The sequence below is a fragment of the Alexandromys fortis genome, unplaced genomic scaffold (genome assembly GCF_014885135.2).
Source record: "Alexandromys fortis isolate MF-2015 unplaced genomic scaffold, M_Fortis_MF-2015_v1.1 scaffold_75, whole genome shotgun sequence".
Classification (NCBI taxonomy): Eukaryota; Metazoa; Chordata; class Mammalia; order Rodentia; family Cricetidae; genus Alexandromys; species Alexandromys fortis.
The window spans coordinates 1598789-1618829 of NW_026067956.1; the positions used below are offsets into that span (position 1 = coordinate 1598789).

At 40.0% G+C, this 20041-nt stretch overlaps 1 protein-coding gene across 15 annotated transcripts in view; it reads left to right on the forward strand.

The window, feature by feature from the left end:
* Positions 1-20041, forward strand: part of Hmbox1 (homeobox containing 1) — a 144412-nt gene that overhangs the window by 35910 nt on the left and 88461 nt on the right. For all 15 annotated transcript variants that reach the window (XR_007593596.1, XR_007593597.1, XM_050152298.1 and 12 more), the window contains exon 2: positions 18454-18533. Coding sequence is in view for 13 of the 15 variants with exons in the window: in XM_050152298.1 (XP_050008255.1) it covers positions 18511-18533 (23 nt within the window). In the remaining 2 variants the exon portion in view is untranslated. The remainder of the gene's footprint in view (positions 1-18453; positions 18534-20041) is intronic.

Sequence of the window (20041 nt, forward strand, 5' to 3'; positions counted from 1 at the left end):
GGCTGACGAGGGAGGGGGACTTGATTGGGGGAGGGGGAGGGAAAGGGGAGGCGGCGGTGGGGAAGAGACAGAAATCTTTAATTAATAAAGAAATAAATAAATTAAAAAAATAAAATGCCCTAGAACACAAGAAGCTACATTTAAAAATTGAGTTTATTTTTAAATTCTGTAAACTTGTGTGTGGGTATGTCTGTCAATGGTTATGTGACCATGAATGGAGGTACCCCCAGAAGCTAGGGAGTCAGAGCTTCTGGAGCTGGAGTTACAGGTCATTGTGAGCCCCCTGATAGGTGCTGGAATCGAACTCCGGTGCTCTATGTGAGTAGTACTGGCCCTCAACTGCTGAGCCAACTCTTCAGCCCAAGAAGCTACAATGTGATGTCAGTAATTAGTATAATAAGGTAAAGAATTATTTAGTAGACCATTTCAAATGGGTAACGCTTAGCTTAGCACCTGAATAACAAGAAAGAACCAGGCGTGAAAAGCGTGAAAAGCACGTTTTAGGTAGATTGTGCACACTATCTGTCTCAGAAACAGTAATGACCTTGATAAACAATCTGCCTGGGCCCAGGGCAGAGTGAGCAAAGAAGAGGCCAAATCTATAAGGCAGTGTATGCATAACACAGTAAGGGATTAAATGTGTTCTGTGTGTAGTGGAGCCCACTATAGGTGGGACTTTAAGTGGGGGTGTGACATTATTCGAGTTACAGTGGAAAACTACCGCGACTACCCTTGAGAACTGCTGTTGAGCTCTGGTTCCTAAGTCCTGTACTTTCCTCCTCACTGCCCCGCCCAGGAGCTCTAGCAGGCGCTGCCCTTGTAGAAAGCACCTGGCTCCAACCACACACGAAAACGTTCAGTCTTCCATCATGATTGTGATCAAATTTTAGGTATTTGGTAAATCATTATTTTGAAGAAGTTTTTTTTGATGCATATTTTGCTGAGCTTTGTCATTGTCTTTAAATCATGAGTTGAAATTTCCTGTGTTTATTGAAATGGTCATAGTTAGCTTGTTAATATGGTAAACTACACTGAGGGGTTTGGAATGTTAAACCATCTTATACTCATTGTATTAGTCAGGATTGCAGGGACCTTTTGTATCACTGGGCTCAGCATGTCAGTTTATCATTTCCTAATATTTTATTAAGGCTCTCTGTACATGTTCCCAAGGGATACTAACACATGGATTGCTTTGCCCTTAATATATTTGACTTGGTGTTACAGTGATACTAGCCCTGTCTGTTGAGTTGAAAAAATGCTTGCTTGCCTTCTGTTTTCTGAAATAGCTTATATGAATTGCCATTACTTCTAACTTAAATGCTTGGGAGAATTCACTGTGAAACCAAAAAGCTGAACAATAAAAAGAATTGATAAGTTTTATTTAATCAAAGCCTCTTCTTCTAAAAGCATGATTGAATAGCAGCAGCAAGGTCATATTACAAATGGATGTGTGTTCAGATAGCTGTGATTTCTAGCCTGATTTTGTGATGTGTCCTCCAGTGGAGTGTAGAAAGGTCAGTGCTGAGCTTAACTCAAGAGCCTCTTGTATGCAATTCTAACTCCGACACTGGTGAAACACACTGTTAAATTACTGAAGGGTTTTGTTTTGTCTTTCAAGCCTCAGTTTTCTTTTTTGTGCGATGGAAATACTAACATTGACAGCCAAGTGGAGACACAGACACTAATAGTATACACCGTGTTATGGCTGTTGGTGTATTCTCATTAGTTGATTGTCATTCATATGTGCTTAATCCTTAATAGTGTCCCTTTTCCAGAAAACAAACGAATTATGTCTTAAGAAAAGTCTAAAATATTTTTTACTCTTTCAGTAGAAGTATAAATTCCAATTTAATCTTCTGATTCTTGATGACTGTGAAAGTCAAAAGTGGGTATAGCCAAATTCTTTTCATGCTCTCTTTAAGGAAAATGCAATCATACTATTGTCGCATGCGCTCTGTAGTTTATGTCTAACTGGTTCCTGTTACCAGTGTTAGTTTTATGAGCAATCAGAATGCAGACACAGTAAATGATAGTCATTGTTACTGTGAAGGGTTAATATAATGACATTTTAAGGATATGCTGTATGTTATGTAATTGAACCAGAACAACAAACTAAACAATCATTAGTGCTCTTTTTGCCTGAAAACTTCCTCTTTTTAAGTTTTTATATTTATTTATTTATTTATTATGTATACAATATTCTGTTTGTGTGTATGTCTGCAGACCAGAAGAGGGCACCAGACATCATTACAAATGATTGTGAGCCACCTTGTGGCCGCTGGGAACTGAACTCAAAACCCTTGGAAGAGCAGGCAATGCTCTTAACCACTGAGCCATCTCTCCAGCCTCCCCTCTTTTTAAGTTTTAATAGAATTTTACCAATCTACAAAGCAAGGGTCCACTATGAGAAATGAAAGATAGTTACGTGGTTCTCAAGAAATTATTAGGCATTTTGAGCTACAAAGAGAATAATTTCATGTCAGATGAGAACCCTGAGGCTTCATAAACCCACTTGTCTTTGGCATAGAGAAAAATGATTATTTTAAGTATCTGAGAGTTATATAACAGAATCAGCCATGCATCACAAGTTTAAACTTTGTACATTATAGATTTATTTCAGTCTGTGTGAATGTTTGCTTTCATCCATGTGTGTGCACATGCATGACTGCTGCCTTTGGCGGTCAGAAGAGAGTTATATCCTCTGGAACTGGAGCCGCAGTAAATAGTGTGAGCTGCCAAGTGGGTGCTGGAAACTCAACCTGGGTCCTCTGCAATAAAAGCAAGTACTCCTATCTGTTAAGTCTTCTCTCCAGCCCAAGAATCTTTTCTTCTTTGATACATCAGTGAACCACAAAGTTACAAACAACAGCTCTGGAGATGAAACTCCATATTGATCTTGAACTGTGACTTAACAGAAGTGAAAACAGCACAACTCGTTACACCTTTTTCTTCCCCTTGTCTCAATAGCTGTGTAGTATGATTTTTTGCTTTTTACTTTTTATTTTTTTTTTAATGCTTGATATTTGCCTCTACATTTTTCAAATACCTTCAGGTTTTCATTTGATGTTCAAATGCCCCACAACATAGGTAAGTTAGTTTTACAGCTACTTAAACATAGGAAAATTACAAGCAGAATAACAAGACCGAGATAGAATCCAACGATCCAGAACTCCTGGTTCAATGTTATTGAAATGGTATTTGCAGATCATTATTCTTCTACTTACTCACTATTCATTATGTAACAACCATGTTCCAGGAACTATCTTGACCAAGAGGAACAGGGCCATACATGTTTTCTACCTTCCTGAAGCTTCAGTGTAGCAAGGATCATTATAAATAACCATCCAAAAGCAAAGCTGCACTTCAGTGAATACTGTATGAGAACTTAGAATGTGGAGTGTTGACCTTGTCAGATTGACAGGAAAGGATGAAGTCCAGGTCTGAGGGCTAGGTATCACATAAAGAAAGGAACTGTCAAGGCTAGACAAGGGGGGGCATCTTGTGCAGAACAGCCACCACTGCAGGAGAGGACAAGCGAACTGCAAGAGACTTGAGGAAGAACAGGAGTTGACATAGAGATCACAGTGTAGTGGATTCTGACCACCCACAGCTGAGAAAGGGTGTTTATTTTGATAAGGCCCCTGTGTCATGTAGGCATGTTCAAGTCTTAGTGGCTCCTGCTTTATTTTACCAATTGCTCCCTAGTTCGCCTAGACGGTTCACAAAACTAAGCAGTTAGGGAACTGCTAACTCCATTCACAAGCTTCAGATTAACTCATTCGGGGAGGTCTATCCCTTTAGGGAATAAAGGAATTCGCCAAGCTGGTGACCTGTGGCCTAGGTTTTATTAGTGCATTGAATTACCAAAGCAGCCACTCTATAAAGACATGAAGAGAGAGTGAAATGATAGATACCCTTGCTGCTTCAGGAGTGTAAATACTTTCTTTTGCTGTAGCCCTTGTATATGGTATTTGTTTCTAGACTGTCGTTCCCACACTGTCCTAAGGGACAGAAGTCTTCTGGTAGCTTGTAAAGTTTTGTTTAGCTCAGTGCTTGTCCTATTGGGTTAGAGGTGTGGACATCGTTTTCTCTGTTCTGCAGAGAAAGACAGCTGAGGCAGATTGATTTGTACATAGTCCCATTTCAACACCACTCCTCATTTCTCAACCACCGCAAAGAAGAATCGACGTCAAAGTCTGTTGTCTGGAATATGGGAAATTGATGGGATTCTAGTGACATAGGAACTCTGCTAATAATTTGAGACAGATGACAGCTACCTTGCCTTTAATGAAATGAAGGTAAATGGGCAGTTAGAGGTATTCTCAGTGAAAACAGAAGCTGGTATGTGCAGAAGTAGAGGTTGGGTAAAATGTCTCTAGTGACATGTTATTTTAGTGTTCGTTAAACTCACCTTACCTACAGTGGGGCATTTAAACACAAAATGAAAAGCCGGAAGGTACTTTGAAAGGTACAGAAGTAAGTGTCAAACACAAAATTATACTACATAGCTCCTGAAGTAGGTAGAAGAGAAAGGGGGTATTATAATTGAGTTGTGCTGTTTTCACTTCTGTTAAGCCACGGTTTTATATCAACATGGAATTTCATCTCCAGAGCCTCTGAAGTGACTCCTTTCTAATCTTAGAAACTCCTCTTCCTGCCTTTGTGTAAGACAGTATTGTTCATCTTCACATATGAGTCCAAATTACCCAGGGATGGTCTTTGCTTTCTTTTCTTTTCTATGGTCTAGCACATGTTGTGGTTTTAGTGCAAACACCATCTGCATGCCTGACCATGAAGTGTTTTTTTTTTTTTGTTTTTTCTCAAAGCCTTCGTTAGGCTGCTCCTGTGTGTTACCTCATCACAGTCACTGCACTTGAGTCTCCTATGAGGGACAGCCATGCCATGCCCGGAATGTATGTTCAGAGCTTCAGCCTTCAGCAGCATCAGGAGCCTGGCTGGAGTTAGAGAGCCCCTCTTCCTGCTCATTTTTGGTCTGCCTGTCTTGAAAAGATCCTTTATCTTTTGGATCTACCCTTTACTTCTTCAGAGCTCACAAGCAGTTCAAAGAAACATATGGCAAAGAATGCTATTTCTCTCATTGTCTTGTTTCCTGCTCCTTTCTCCACCCCTAGGTTCCTGTTGAATCAGTGCTGTGAACTCCAAGGCAACATGCCGTAGATGTGAAGGGGGTGTTACTGTCCCACACTTTCTGAATTTTGTTGTCTTGGAAGTACTGAGGCTTGAACCTAGGACCTGGTGAATGCTAGGAATGCGTTCTATCTCTGAGCTGCCTCCAATGGGAAATTCTTACTAATACTTGGAATGAGCTCTGCCAGCTTGTGACATTTGCTTAAAAAATCCTTTAACAGGTATTCATCCATTTTCAATTGGAAAATTCAAAAGGTACCTAAAGGTAGACTGTTGAGGTCTCTTTACTGTAGCGAGCTGCGTGGTGTCACACCTGATGGAGATGTATAATCAACTCCTGAGATGGCTAAGGCCTGACCTATGCTATGACCAAGCAATGATTATCAGCTGCCTGCATATGCGTGAACCTATGGGCAGTGCCCACATGGCAGTTTGGGGTTGGCAGCCCATGCCTACTTAAGGGCTGGGAGAGGGTTTGCCCAGAAAGAGGAGAGAGGAAGGAGAGGAGAGAGAGAAAGAGAAGGAGAAGGAGATAGATGGCTGTGAATAAAGTCCTGAAAACTGCTGCAAGAAGAGCTCCGGGTGTTGCGTTTTCCTTGCTGGTCGATGGTGGACGTGACACTTTACTACTTCTATCTCTCAGTTCTCCTCCCTAAGAAACATAGGATTACTGGTTTCTTCTAAACATTTCTACAATTATTTGATGTGTGTATAGAAACAAGGCCATGTATGAGCAATTTTCCTTACCTCTTCTGCCTCTGCAACTGACAAAAATACTTTGTCCTTTCTTGTTCTTTTCAATTGAAATCTATTTCATAATGGCATGTAAGGACTTTAATTTTTATGGCTGTATTGTATGGTTATCCTGTAAGTTGTTTCTCTAGCCACCATATGGTACCAATGTAGATTATTTCTGATCTTTTATTCTTATAAATAGTGCTGCAAGGAATAACCTTAACTGAAGTCACTTTGCCCTGTATGACTGTGTGTTCCTGGATTAATCTCCAGAACTGCAATTGCTCGGTGGAAGGTTATCAGCATTATCATTTTGGTCCCACCGCCTTTTTTTTTTTTTAATAACTCTGAAGGGGTTATTTGTTGTTACCATTGTATATTCCTAGACCCTGGTGTGTACTCTGGGCTGTCTTTTAGGTGAACTAGCTTTGTCACCATTGGATTTTGTTTGATGACTGTTCTAGCAATGCCTAGGCAACAGAAAATAAACCAGGGATATGAGAAAAGAGAAAAAAAAAAGGCTTTCTTTCACAGTGTAGGAGAGAGAAATATCTCCTCAGTTCTGCTTCAAACATTTAGAACTAAACTAACATATTTATTTAGAGAAAAAGCACACAAATTTTATTTGATAATTTGTTTTCCATGGGAACCCTCCCAAGAAGAATGAGGGCCCCAAGAAACAATTAGTATCAAAGCTGGTTTAGACAATTACAGAGCTTTCAGTCGGGTTAATCTTGGGAGAGTGACTAAGCAGATAAGGTTAGTTGAACAGGGTTTGTTTATGTAGATTTCTTCCATCCTGGACTCCTGATAAGAATGTCTTCCTTCCTCTGGTACAGGGAGGGCACCTTTCTCACGGGAGTTCTATCTCCTGCTTTCATGAAAGTGCCCTTCTTGAAGTGCTGCCTTCAGAGTGTTTTTAACTAAAATAACTCACATGAAAGGCCAGTGTGTTTGGTATGGCAGCGTTTTTCTAGGGACAGGACAATATAAAGCATTAGTTTCCTTTCCTGCAACAAATCAGAGTGTTAGCTAAGCTCAGTCAGTGGTCTACAGTGGTAGGTATGTGGTATCTGGAGATGCTGAGGGATGCTGTTACTTGCCTGTGGGGACAGGTGCAGAAGATCTTGTTTATATCAAAACCCAAAGCACTGATATATATGTAGTCTCAAAATTGTAGATACTGTGTAGGTTAAACAGTGTGCATCCACAGGATTGACTCAACTATACCCCCAAAGAAAAAATTGTTGAGAATTTAGGAGCCCAGGAAAGTGGCTCAGTTGGTAAAGTGCTTGCCACTCAAGCATGAGGATCTGAGTTGGATTCCCAGCACGCACATGGACATTCAGGAATGGTGGTGCACACCTAATTCCAGCCCTGAGAAGGTGGAGAGAGACTACCCCTAGAGCTTGCTGGCTAGCCAGTCAGTCCTAATCAGTGAGAGACTGCCTCAAAACGATAAGGACGAGAGCGATTGAGGAAGACACCCACAGCCAATAACTGGCCTCTCCTGTACTCACACTTGCATGTTCAAAAAAATATTTGTCACAATTTAGTTTGAAGGAAGCCAGCTTTTGTGGGTGCAGAAGTTCTTTGGCCCTATCTTGGTCCTTAGATTTGTGTTTTGTGGTGGTTGTAATTATGCACAAGAAAAAAATATAAGACAAAATCGAGAAAGTAGTTATTTAGCTGCATTAATACAAGAGAAGAGAAGGTCTTAAATGGAACAGTAGCATTGGAAGACCCTGCAATGAAGTATAATTGGCAACATTTGGTTTAGCAATGTGTGGTATGTGCAGTTCATCATATAAAGAGTAAGCTTTCCCAGCTGCGAATTTCAGTTTAAAATAATGACCCATCATTATTCTCTTAAAAGCAGTATTTGTGAGTCTACCACCAGTTCATATGAGTGTAAAATGAAGCATTTTCACAGTCTTTCACAGAGGGTTTTCTAGTCTCTCTCGCTCTTTTCTCCCAGTTTTTGAGACAGGGTTTTTCTGTGTATCTTTTGCTGTCCTGGAACTTGCTTTCTAGACCAAGCTGGCCTGGAACTCACAGAGATCCACCTGTCTCTCTGCCTAACCAAGTGCTGGGATTAAAGGCATGCGCTGCCACACCCAGTGTCTAGTCCACTTTTTGAAGTAAATTTAGTAAGATATAATTCATCTACTTAAGGTAAATTCACTTATGTTTAAAATTTTGTAACACCATCATCCAAAATCCACAGAATATACTTATTTTAGATTCATTTCCTTCTTTTTGAAAGACTGGTTTTGTAGCCCTAGGTAGCCTAGGATTCATAGTATCCTCCTACCCCAGCCAGGAGGCTGAGATACTGTTGTGAGTCACAGCTGCCTCTTGGAAGATACTTTGTTTTCTCTTTTGTTTTAAAATCTCTTCTGTGATGATTATACCTCTGCTTACTCTCTTATCTCCCCCTTCTTCTCCTTACAAGATCCTGTCCCACATTCATGTCCTTTTATTTTGTGAGCACTGACTTTAACCACGATGTCTGTGTGTCCAAGGGCAGAACTATCCAGTGGAGCCTGGTGGGCTCACCTTTGGGTCACAACTGAAAACAATGACTGCTCCTCCCTCAGAATCCATCAGTATTTAGTAGTTTAGTAAGGATGGTTAGGGCCCCATGAGATCCTTCCTGATCCATACTTGGCTGTTGACAGGGTCAGTGTTGTGTAGACCTGGTAGATATTTTTAAGCATTGTATAAAATAGGTATTTTCACATTTTTATTTATAGATAAACACAAATAAGTAATAAAGACCGGGGTACATATTTAGCATATTTATTGTGCTGGTTAGAAATAATGTAAAGAATTTAACATCGATTTGAATCTGGAAATTATCCCGAGGATGAAAGAGTTCTTGTGGAGTTAGAGAGATGATGGCACAGTGGTGAGGAACACTTAGCTGCTCAGTCAAGAGGACCATAGTGTGGTTCTTAGCGCCCACATTAGGGGTCTTACAACCTCCATTAAGTCCAGGTCCCAGGGAATCTAAAGCCCCCTTCTGGACTTTTTAGGTACTCACAGACAGGCACACCCATACATATAAGTGAAAACAATAAAAACAAATCTCTAAAGAACTCTTTCCATCTATAATTTATAGCACAAAGATTTTTTGAGAGCTGGTGTTGTATCTAGTTGCATACAATAAACAAAAACACTATATTTGTATGGTGTTAGCTTATACTTGTTTTAAAATTCTGGGCTCCTTGATTTTATCAATAGATAACTGAAGGAAATAATTCAGAGTAAGGGTCTGTAATCCATGTAAACTATAGCAGATAAAGACAAGATAAATTGTTACTATTTTGAAATAAATATATGCTCCTTTTGGGATTGAAGGTCATGGAGGAACATAGAAAGTAGGGATACTTAGCTCTGAACTCTTTTTTTAAAAAAATGGGTATTTAGAAAAACCCCTGTGGTGGTTGAATGAGAATAGCCCAGAGACTCAAATATTTGAATGCTTGATCTCCAGTTAGTGAAACTGTTTGGGAAGGATTAGGAGGATTGACTTTGTTGGAGGAAGTGTGTCACTTTGAGGTTTCAAAAGTTCATGACAGGCCCAGTTAGCCCCTCTCTCTGCCTAGCCATTGTGGTTCAACATGTACAACTCCAGTGCCATGCCTGCCTGTCCGCTGCTGTGCTTCCCAACATGATGGTCATGGACTCTATTACCCTCTGGAGTGGTGAACCCCAAATTAAATGCTTTCTTTTATAAGTTGCCTTGATGATGGAGTTCCTTCACATCTATAGAAAAGTAACTAAGACACTCCCCATCTCAGCTACATAAACGTGGAAGCTGATTACTAACTCTGTAGGAAGTAGAGTCAGCCCTCTATGGGGTGCTGGGCTATGAATGGGATAAAGCTTGGGGCAGCTCTCAGTAACACTCCTAATTTTGTAGTTATTGTGATTCTTTATTTCAAGTTATCTTTGCCAAGCTTTTTCTTCCCTTTCTCTTTTTCTGTTTTTAAACGGGGGCTTGTATTGCCTAGGCTGGTCCTGAATTCTTGACTCTTGTCTCAGCCTTCTGAATACCGCAGTTCCAGGCGTGTGCTATCCCGCCTGGCTAGCTCATCTTTTCCCTTGCAGTATGTGGAGAGCTCAGTTCCCTGGTTCTCTGCCTTCTATACTCACCAATGCCGATGGATGCTGGGGCTCATCTAGGAAGGCTCTGTGTGTACTTTATCAGATTTTTTTTGTTTTCATTATAAACTGAGGTGATTGGAAAATATGGTCTTCTCATTAGCATCAGTTAGCCAAGATGTTGTAATTTACCCTATTGTAGCTTAATGAATTCACTTTCTTTAATTTTGTAATTATTTCTGTGATTAAGCATTAGGAAACTGCTGGATTGAGGGGAGTGCAAAAAGAAGGGGACATTTGAATCTTCCAGTTGTCCAGAGTGATAAGCTTTGCTCTGGTAATTGTCACTTTATTCTGCCTGTGAAGGCTTCAAATGAGTGAGTGAGCAATAGGTAGGGATTGATTCCCCAAATAAACTATTATATTGTCCTCTTGGAATATTCCACATGTATGCCAAGCAGAAATAGATTCTGTTTTAGGTCAGAGGAGAGTCTCTTTTCAAAGATCAGTCACTTGTAAAGTTACCGATCACAATGGAGGGATTCTGCCCTCATGGTTTTCAGTTTTTCTATTGTAGGGAACTCCGGGGACAGTTACGGCTTAAACGGCATGAAGCTGTTTTGTTTCTAAATTCTAGTTTAGTGTTCTAGCTACCCCAGGGGCCTCTGATCTTAACATAGTTTGATTCTAAGTGTAGGGTAGATGTGGATTATAAATCGCTGGTCTTGGGAACATACACTGTTCATCTTTCAAGAACAAAACTCATTTATTTCTATAATGTATAGTTAATACATGCTTTTAATTGCCTGAAAAATGGTCAGTTACATATTTTAAATTTTAGTATTAGAGTCTTTGTGCTTTCCAAGTTCGAAATTTAAGACTATCTTATGTGAATGAGAGTTGAAAATAGGTATTTTTACTGGACAGTGGTGGTGCATGCCTTTAATCCCAGCAGGTGGATCTCTGTGAGTTGGAGGTGAGCCTGGTCTACAGAGTTGAGTTTCAGGACAGCCAAGGCTGCACAGAGAAACCCTATCTTGAAACATCCCACCCTCCCCCCAAAAGAAAGAAAATAGGTATTCCTTTCATGTCTGCACTAAACAAAGGTTTGTTTACTGCTCATCAAGTCAGCACACAGTTAAGGAATGAGCCTGCAACAACGGATAGGAAACAGACCTTGCTGTTAAGCTCCTGTTTTAGTGTAGAAGAGGGTTACATGTCACACGCTGTAACAGCAGATAGAAGAGCACTGTAACGGGCATTGGCTGTCATTCTGGTTGGCAGGGAGCTGCTGTATTTCAGAAGGACCAGAAGAGCTGATTGGCTAGAGCAGATATTTACTATGAAAGATGGGAAGTAGAGGTTAGAGACTAGTTTGGGATAATTTAAGGCATCTGGTCCAATATCTGATATGCATTTCTTTGAAATGTTTGTATCTTATGTGCTATCAAATTTGCCTTTAATGATGAGTTTTGTTAAGTATTCAGCTTGGAATTATTGATATTGTAGCATACACACACACACACCTATGTATCATGCATTTTAGTGCTCATATTTGAATCCAGGACCTTGAGCATGCTAGGTAAACACACGATGACTAAACTACATCATCAGACCCTTGAGAGGTATTTTTGATAATACTAGGCTCAACTTTCCTTTATACCCAGGCAACATTATATGTCACCTAAGGTACATGACATTGGGTTACTATATAGTTTTCATTGTCTTTTAAACCATTGTTTCCAAGTAAGGGGACAGTTTAAAAATCCTGGGCTCGACTGGGCGTGGTGGCACACACCTTTAGTTTCAGAATTAGGGGGGCAGAGGCAGGCGGATATCTGTGAGTTTGAGGACAACCTAGTCTACATGGTCTACAAAATGAGTTCCGGGACAGCTAGAGTTGTTACATGGAGAAACCTTCTCAAAAAAAAAAAAAAGATCTTGGACCCCCCTCCTACCTCAACTTTGAGCTCAGTGGGTCCTAGGTTAACTGGGATTTTCTCCTGTAAAAGGTGTTCATGCGTTTCTGATGCACAGCTGCTCTAGCCTGACATGGAAGAGAATATTCTGCATGCTATCACCAACTTTTACAGTAATTCAGTAAGAATGGAATGGGGTCATGTGTATCTTAACAGTACCAAGCCCGTGGAATTGAGACGCCCTGAGATCTCCATAGAAGGGACTTGAATGTTTATTATAGACAGTAGCTGCTCCATACATGGATTTTGAATATATGTGTACCTGACAACAAAACAGAGCATATAGCTACAGATCTTTTAGAAACAATGAAGTCACAAAGAAGTGACCTCTCTGGTGATGATGTTGTGAAGGTGCTGATGGATTCTGTCAATATTTAGCTCTATATGTCCAGGGAGAGGTGCAGGCTCAACTCTGACTAGAGGTAAATGTTCCTTGAAGTCACAGCATAGTTGAGTTTCCAGATACATGCTATGCAAATTATAAAGCATGCAGTGTAATTTCTAATGACCAAACTAGCCACGTTTTAAGGTAATCAAGACCAATAATCTCTGTAGTATTAGACTGTCATAGAGATTGTGACAGGCATGTGGCAATTCTGGGACTCTTCTGATTGTGTGTATCGATACAACTGGGGATTATCATGAGTTACGGTGGCCTAGGGACTCTGTGCCAGGAGTCATATAGATGAGGATGCTTTCCTTTCTTCTTTCTGTTAATAAATATGTGCCTTTTATGTTCCAAATACTGCTTTAAGAGCAGGTGTAGCTACTAGGCAATAGTGACACAAAGAAGAGGTAGTTATATGTACTTGGTATGCGATTAGAAAAAAAGCAAATATGTGATTGTTTTGCTTTTTAAAATAAAAATGGAGTTTAGAGAAGAAAGCTGAAAAAAGTGTAATTGTACCCTGGGTATTTGCTCAATGACTGTGCAAACAAACTATACATTATCTAAAAAATACACAAAAAGACTCATGGTGTGCACAGTATCTAAAGTGAGTTTCTAGGACATGGGAACCTGGTTCTCTCAGCAAGTCAGGACCTGAAGAGGAGCTGCAGAGTCAGCGGCTAATCACACAACTGTTTCACACACAAAGATACCTCACCAGCATGTCAGGGTCTCTTTTATTTTTCCCTTACCTCTCTCCTAATGTTTTTCTTCTACATACAGCTGCATACACACACAGAGGAGACTTTTCTGAGGGCCAAAGCTTAGTTCTTCGTTTTATTTTTCTTTCTGTTGCTTGTTCTACTCTGTTCTTTCTCTGGTTTCTACCCTGGTGTTTCCTTCTTCCCTGCTCTTCTCCTTCTATATCTTTCCTGATGTTTTCTTTTTATCCCTTCCCTGATGTATTTCTTCTACATCTTTCCTTTTTCCTTTCTTATTTTTTTCCCATACAGCTTATGTACTCCAGCAAAATTTGAAAAAATAATAAATATAAAATATAAAAATTACAATATGGTTATATTCTATTTTTCTCCAAGTGAATGATTATAATGAATACAAGAAAAAACCAGCTTGTTTCTTATTTCCCTTACATGATTAAACATTTTAATATTAATTTGTAAAAAATAAATTATTCCCAAAGACCCACATAAAACCATGTCTAAGCATCTTGTTATAGATTAACAGAGTGTAAGCAAGCAAGGTGTTTTTCTCAGTTAGTTCTTTTACTAACTGAGGCTGCATTTTGCTGTTACAAAGAAAGGATCAATCATTTTATTATTTATCTCTAAAAGTAATATTATAAAAAATTTGAAATAATCACAAATCTAAACTTTGTATATATAAAACAATCAGTTATTTCTACTTTTAATTCTCAAGGTGCACACCCAATTATCAGCAGGTTCTTTTTTATTATATCGAAGCTGGGGGCAGAAATGGGTAGAAGAATTTATCATCCCCTTTGATCACCAACCCATCTTTAGCTAGAAAGGCACGTCAGCTACTAATAACTGGGCTGCCTTTGTTCTTGTTCCTTGACCTCAGTGAATCCCTCGATCAACTATTAAAAGTGTGCCTTTCTTAACTTTAAATTGTTCCCCAAGATTTTCTACATCAAAGCCATTAACAAAAACATCTTAGTCTAACTTTACTAACAATCAATGTATCATTAATCTGCTCCAGCAGCAATGCCTGGAAAAAGTCAATCACTGTTTTCTTAGTCCCTAGTGAGGGATTAGAAATCCCCTTAGAGTTTTCATACAACTCATAGATTTTGAGGGACATGGTGACCTCGAGGGCAATAAACAGCGATATGCTCAATAACAGCATGAAGTCCTCAGGACATTTAGTCCTTAGGGCTCTGCCTCTCCAAGCCTCACCCAGTGTGAGTAAGCTGTCTGCCAGGTCATATTCCGTGAGTTCCAAACTATTTGCTCTTCTATTGACATGGCCTTCAACGTTGCCCTCATTACTCTTCAGAAGTCTTGTGTTGGGTCTGAGGAGCCATGCTCCTTAGGGAAGCTCTACCACCATACTGGGGGGAAAAAAAGGTCCTGCAAGGATAAATGAGATAATAATGCCCAGCTTGGAAGCTGCAAATGTTATGCTGATATTTTAAAAGTTGTGTGTATGTGTGTGTGAGGGGGGAGGACAGCAATGTAGTCAGTGTCTGTCAAGCCAGGTGAGTTGAAGTGAGAAGAAATAACCTTAGAATCTAGAAAAGCAAGATCTTTATCAGTAAATCTCTCCACGAAGTTTTCCCAGCACTGGGAATGTAGAAGCAGGAGGGGTATCTGCAAGGCTCTAAGATCTTGACAGGTAGGGTGTGTAATAATTCTTACAGAGTAAAAAAATCTCCGTGGTATGTGATACACCTGTTTAATCATGAATGCTGAACATGCTCAGTGCATCACATTGAAGTATTTGCTCCAGAGAAACAATACAGAAATGATAATGGCATCATTAACCCTACAGTTTGAAGATGAAGCCTGTAATCCCGTAAGAAAAGCTGATTGACCTTGGGCAGCTAGTGCCTTAATGTTCCTCAGGTGATTGTGAATTTCAATAAATTGGTTCACATAAAGCCTTCGCCCAGTGAATCTGGCTGAGAGAATAGCCATTAAATTTATAGTCTGAAACTACCTGGAGGAATTATTTGAGAAATTAGTATTAGTATTTTATATCTTTTTGGTGGTTGTGGTAAGAAGGCACACAGGGTCTCAGGCTAGTCCAGAACTCACGTTGTGACTCAGGCAGGTCTTCCCAGGCTGGGATGGATGGCATGAGCCACTCTGGACAATCTGGTCGTCTTCTCCTTCTCTTCCTCCCTCTTTTTCTTTCTTCCTTCTTTTTTTAACCCTTTGGAGGTGAGGACCAAACCGAAGGCCTTGCACTTAGTAGGCAAGCACTCTACCACTGAGCTAAATCCCCAGCCCCCAAGCCCTAATATTCTAACTGTGGTGCATTTTAAATTTCTGTGTGTGTGAATCTGTCTTCTCACATGTCACCAACCATTCTTCACCCCACAGTTACCATCTGCCTCTCAGACAGATGCTAAATATAGAAGGCAGTATTTATCTGGAACTATTCAAAGGAAAAATGCTTGACGTGAGTGAAACACCTCTGATTAATGTCCTAAAGCATAAGCTTTTAATTGTTTTGTCTTTAACAAAAAAGTTGATTCAGGCTGGGGTTGTGCTGTGGTGGAGTGGCGCCTAACATGTTTGAGCCCCAGGTTCTGTCCTAAACTCTGTCTTTAGCCTCTTATTGGCTAACTCTCACATCTTGATTTAACCCATTTCTATTAATCTGTATATCATCACGAGGTTGTGGCTTACCGGAAAGATTCAGCATGTCTGATTCTGGGGGATCCATGGCGGTTCTCTCACTCTGTTTTCTTTCTCCCAGAATTCAGTTTTGTCTTCTCCGCCTACCTAAGTTCCACCTAGTTCAACTAGGCAAAGGCAGTTTAAAGAAACTTATCCAATGAAAGCAACACACAGACAGAAGGAACTCCTGCACCAGGCCCAGGGTGGGAGGGTGCTGTGGTGTCTGCTTGTTAACTGTCCAAACTGTGTTGGGTGCATTAAACAGTTAGTTCCAGATTCTGTGTTTGCAAATTTCCATAATTTTTTCTTCATCTCTGTCTCTGTATGTTTGTTTGTGTGTGCTTGTGTGTATGTGAGCAGGTGTGAAGGCCAGAGGTGAGTGTCAAGTGTCTTCCTCATTTGCTCTCCCCTTATTTTTTGAAGACAGGTCTTCAGTGAACCTGGAGCTCACTGATTAGCTAGCCTAGCTGGCCAGCAGGCCCCAGAGGTCCTCTCATCTCCACTTCTCCAGAGCACCTCTGTGCCCGGCCGGTTTTAACTAATGAATTATTTCTTTTTATTGGCAAATTATTTTTGCTTTGCTTTTAATTAATTTGTTGTTTTATTTTTAACATGTGTGCTGAGAATCCAGCTGTTCTTCATGCTTATGTGGCAAGCACGTTACCCTGAGCTGCCTCCACAGCCCCATTCTTTGTTTTATTGAGACAGGATCTCTCTATGCAGCTCTTAACTGACCTGGCACTTTTGGGTAAACCAGGCTGGCCTTGAATTTGCTGTGATCTCTGTCTCTACTTCCTGGGTGCTAGGATTAAAGTCCTATACCACCATTCTGGCTTAGGTTTTTTGTTTTGTTGTTGTTTTTATTATTTGTTTATTCATTACTATGTGTCTATGGGTGCATGGTGAAGGGAGGGTGGCAGTCTCCTCTGTCTGTCACAGTGCAGGTGAAGGTCAGAGCACTACATTCTGGTGTTGGTTCTCTTTTACTTTTTTGTGGGTTTGGAGCACTGAACTCAGCTCACCAAGCTAGCACAGCAAATGTCTTTACCAGCTGAGCCATCTTGCTGGCCCACGGTATAGCCTAGGCTAGTCTCTAACTCATTTTCTCTAGCCTCAGCCTCCAGCATATCCTGCTGACCTTTTTAAGTTTGCAATTAAAAAAGAAAATTTGTCAGATATACAGTTAAAAAAATCAACAGGAAACTTAATAGTATTTACCCCTGGGCAGAAATACTGAGAGCTATCAGATCGGTTTTTGTTTGGGCACTGTTATTATTTGCTATAGCAAGCTATTGAAGACCTGTTTCTGGCCTTTGTTAAAATGTGTAGAAGGTCTAGCATCTTCTAAATTTTGTCATTATATATGTTGCTGTGTTATTGTTTACCATTATCTTTTTCTGCCTGGAGTTTATATTTTTATATATAAAGTAAGAAGAAATTTTGTTACTTTTGCTGAGAAATGCAGTCAGCAGTATTTCCAAAAGTAGATTTTCTTTGTACTTTACATTTTTTTTTTTTTTTTTTTTGGTTTTTCGAGACAGGGTTTCTCTGTGGTTTTGGAGCCTGTCCTGGAACTAGCTCTTTTTACACTTATTTTAAAGACAGGTATTTGTTTTTTAATCAGAAAGAAAGTTAGCTATGGCAGTAATTTCATTAACACTGTAGTTTAGAGTATGTGGCTGCACAGAGTTTCTGACTTTACTGTGCATCCACCAGAGGCGTCGGTCATAGGTAGACACTTGGGTCTTGCTTAAAGTAATTAAACGATGATGGGTATTTCGGGTATTTCAGTGTGAGTCATGTCAACATTTTTACTAATTGACTTCTGATTTGTATCTTAATTTGCAATTTATGGAATTAGTTGTTTCCATCTACAGATTAAGGTTTGAAATGCCGATAAATTTAGTCTTTGGTCTTTGATTCCTAAACCATGGATAGATGTAGGAGAGGGAGAAAGAGAGGGAGAGAGATAGAGACAGTGAATATTGATTTGAATCAGAATATTTATTTGCTAGCCTTACTCTGTCACTCATGTGTGCTGTGTTAGTCATCTGAGTCAGAAGAATATTTATCTCTCTTTAAGTTGGTAGTAATAGCTACTACCAGTGCTAGCTTCTGAAGTGCTTCATCACTTCCTCTTAAAAACTGAAAACGTTCTCCAGTATACTTGTGATAGTTGAGACTCAGAAAAATTGAGTTCACCTAGCAGCAAGATAAGCATTACACTTAGCAGTCTACCCCAGAGCCCACCTGCAGCTAAGCTGTGTTATAAGAGTCTTCCTAAGTGCCTGATACCATGGAAAAGACTGCTGGAAGCTGGGGAGTGGAGCTCAGAGGGAGAGTGCCGCCCTGGCATGGGTGAGAGCCAAGGCTTACGCTCCAGTTAAGGGTTTGTTGAATGCCATTAGAGTGTGTGCATATCATTGCAAGTTTAGATCCACTTCTGTGGGTGGTTCGCGATAGCAAGTTAAATTCGGTGATTTTTTTTTTAATTGCTCTCCCCCAAGGAAATCATTTGGAAAGCTATTAATGTCATTTTTCTGTGTTTCTTGTTTTTTAAGTTTTGCTCCAATTCAAAATTCCAAAATAATTTTGGAAAAAAAGTTTAGTAGATATTAACTCCTAATACTCCAAAGTTGCATAATTAAACTTTTTACTCAATGCTGAGTTACATAACTGTTTCTCAATTTCTGTCTTTATTCCACAGAATGGTAAATAAGGCTGGCCGTCTCTGGAAAGGCCACTGATCGGCCTCATGTAAAGTATGCTCAGTTCCTTCCCAGTGGTGTAAGTATCCTTCTTGGCTCTAATGTTAGCTGGTTGGGACTGTGACTCAGATCTGATGACAAATGCTTTCAGAATTCAAAGAATTTGTTTAAATGGCATTTATTCCTTTGTGTGTGGGGCGGTCCTTCAATTGCTTTGGCTTGTGTGTGGAGGTCAGGACAGGTTGGTGGAAGGTAGTACTATCTTCCATGTGGGATCAAACGCAGACTTAACGGCAAGTACTTTACCCTCTGAGCCATCTTGCTAGCCCAAGGTGAAAGAAATTCTTAGGAAACTATTCAAATGGTGTATGTCTTTGACATCAAGGTAAACAAGTGTAATCATATAGTGAGGAATGAGGTTTCAGACCTGTGAGATTTTTGTTTTTTCTTTTTTACCATTTTTACTTTGAACATTGTATTTTGACATTATTTTCCATTTAAACATAAGTTTTCATATTTATTAATTAATTTCTTAAAAATTATTTTATTTTAATTATGTACATGTGCGGGCATGCACTAGTGAGTGCAAGTGCCCAAGGAGGCCAGAGGCTTCAGAACTGGAGTTACGAGTGATTATCAGCTGTTCCGTGTAAGTGTTAGGAACCAAGCTCAGGTCTTCTACAAGAACAGTAAGTGCACTTAACTGCTGGGCCTCCTCTCCGGCTCTGCCATTATTTTTAACTGTTTAATAGCCTAGAAGCTGGTGAGGTAGGTGGTTACATGTTGACAGAAGCTCCAGTTGCATTCTTAGGAATAAGCAGAATATAAAAAGCATGCTCTCTTAATGCTAGATTTGCGTGCAAACTCCTGAGGACACAGTAGCCATTTCTCTTTCCCTACTGCAGATGGTAACGTAGTTCTGCCTCTTAGCTAATGGAGTCACTAGCTGTTCTTTGGAGTCAAGACAGAGAGATACAAATGGAGATAGTGGTGTTGTGTCAAGAATGTTTTTGTGCTGGAATATGAACTGTAACCACCAGTTCATATAAAATAGGCCTCAGAATAAAAGTATTCCGGGAATCTCAGAAATTAGAGAAGATAAAGGGCCTATTAGCTCATTAAGTGCATCTTCAGCGTCTAGTGCAGAGTGCCTTGAGCCCAAGTAATTTCTAAAGTTTGGTGGAGTCTGTTTCACTTAAATTTCTTCTGTTTTGGTTGACAGTTCTACAATCTAATAAGTAGACATTAAGATTGGTTTTCTTTATTACTTAGGTTTCTCTTTGAAGCCCCCTCCACCCCCCAGCACACACATACATTGATTCTGTGATTTAGTGCAAAGTCTCTGGAGGAGATCCAGATGACAGAACTGTCGCCTGAGTTTCTGCTGAGTGGCTGTGCCCTAGGAAAGGAGCTTTATCTTTGGGACTTTGCCCTCCCCACCCACCCTTGCCTGCCTGCTGCTTTCTTTGTCTTTTTATGTTTCTTTTCTTTTTCTTCCCCACCCTTGTTTTTGGAGACTGGAGTCTCACTATGTCTAAAATAGCCTGGAACTTGATGTATGCCTCAGATTGACCTTAAACTCAACAA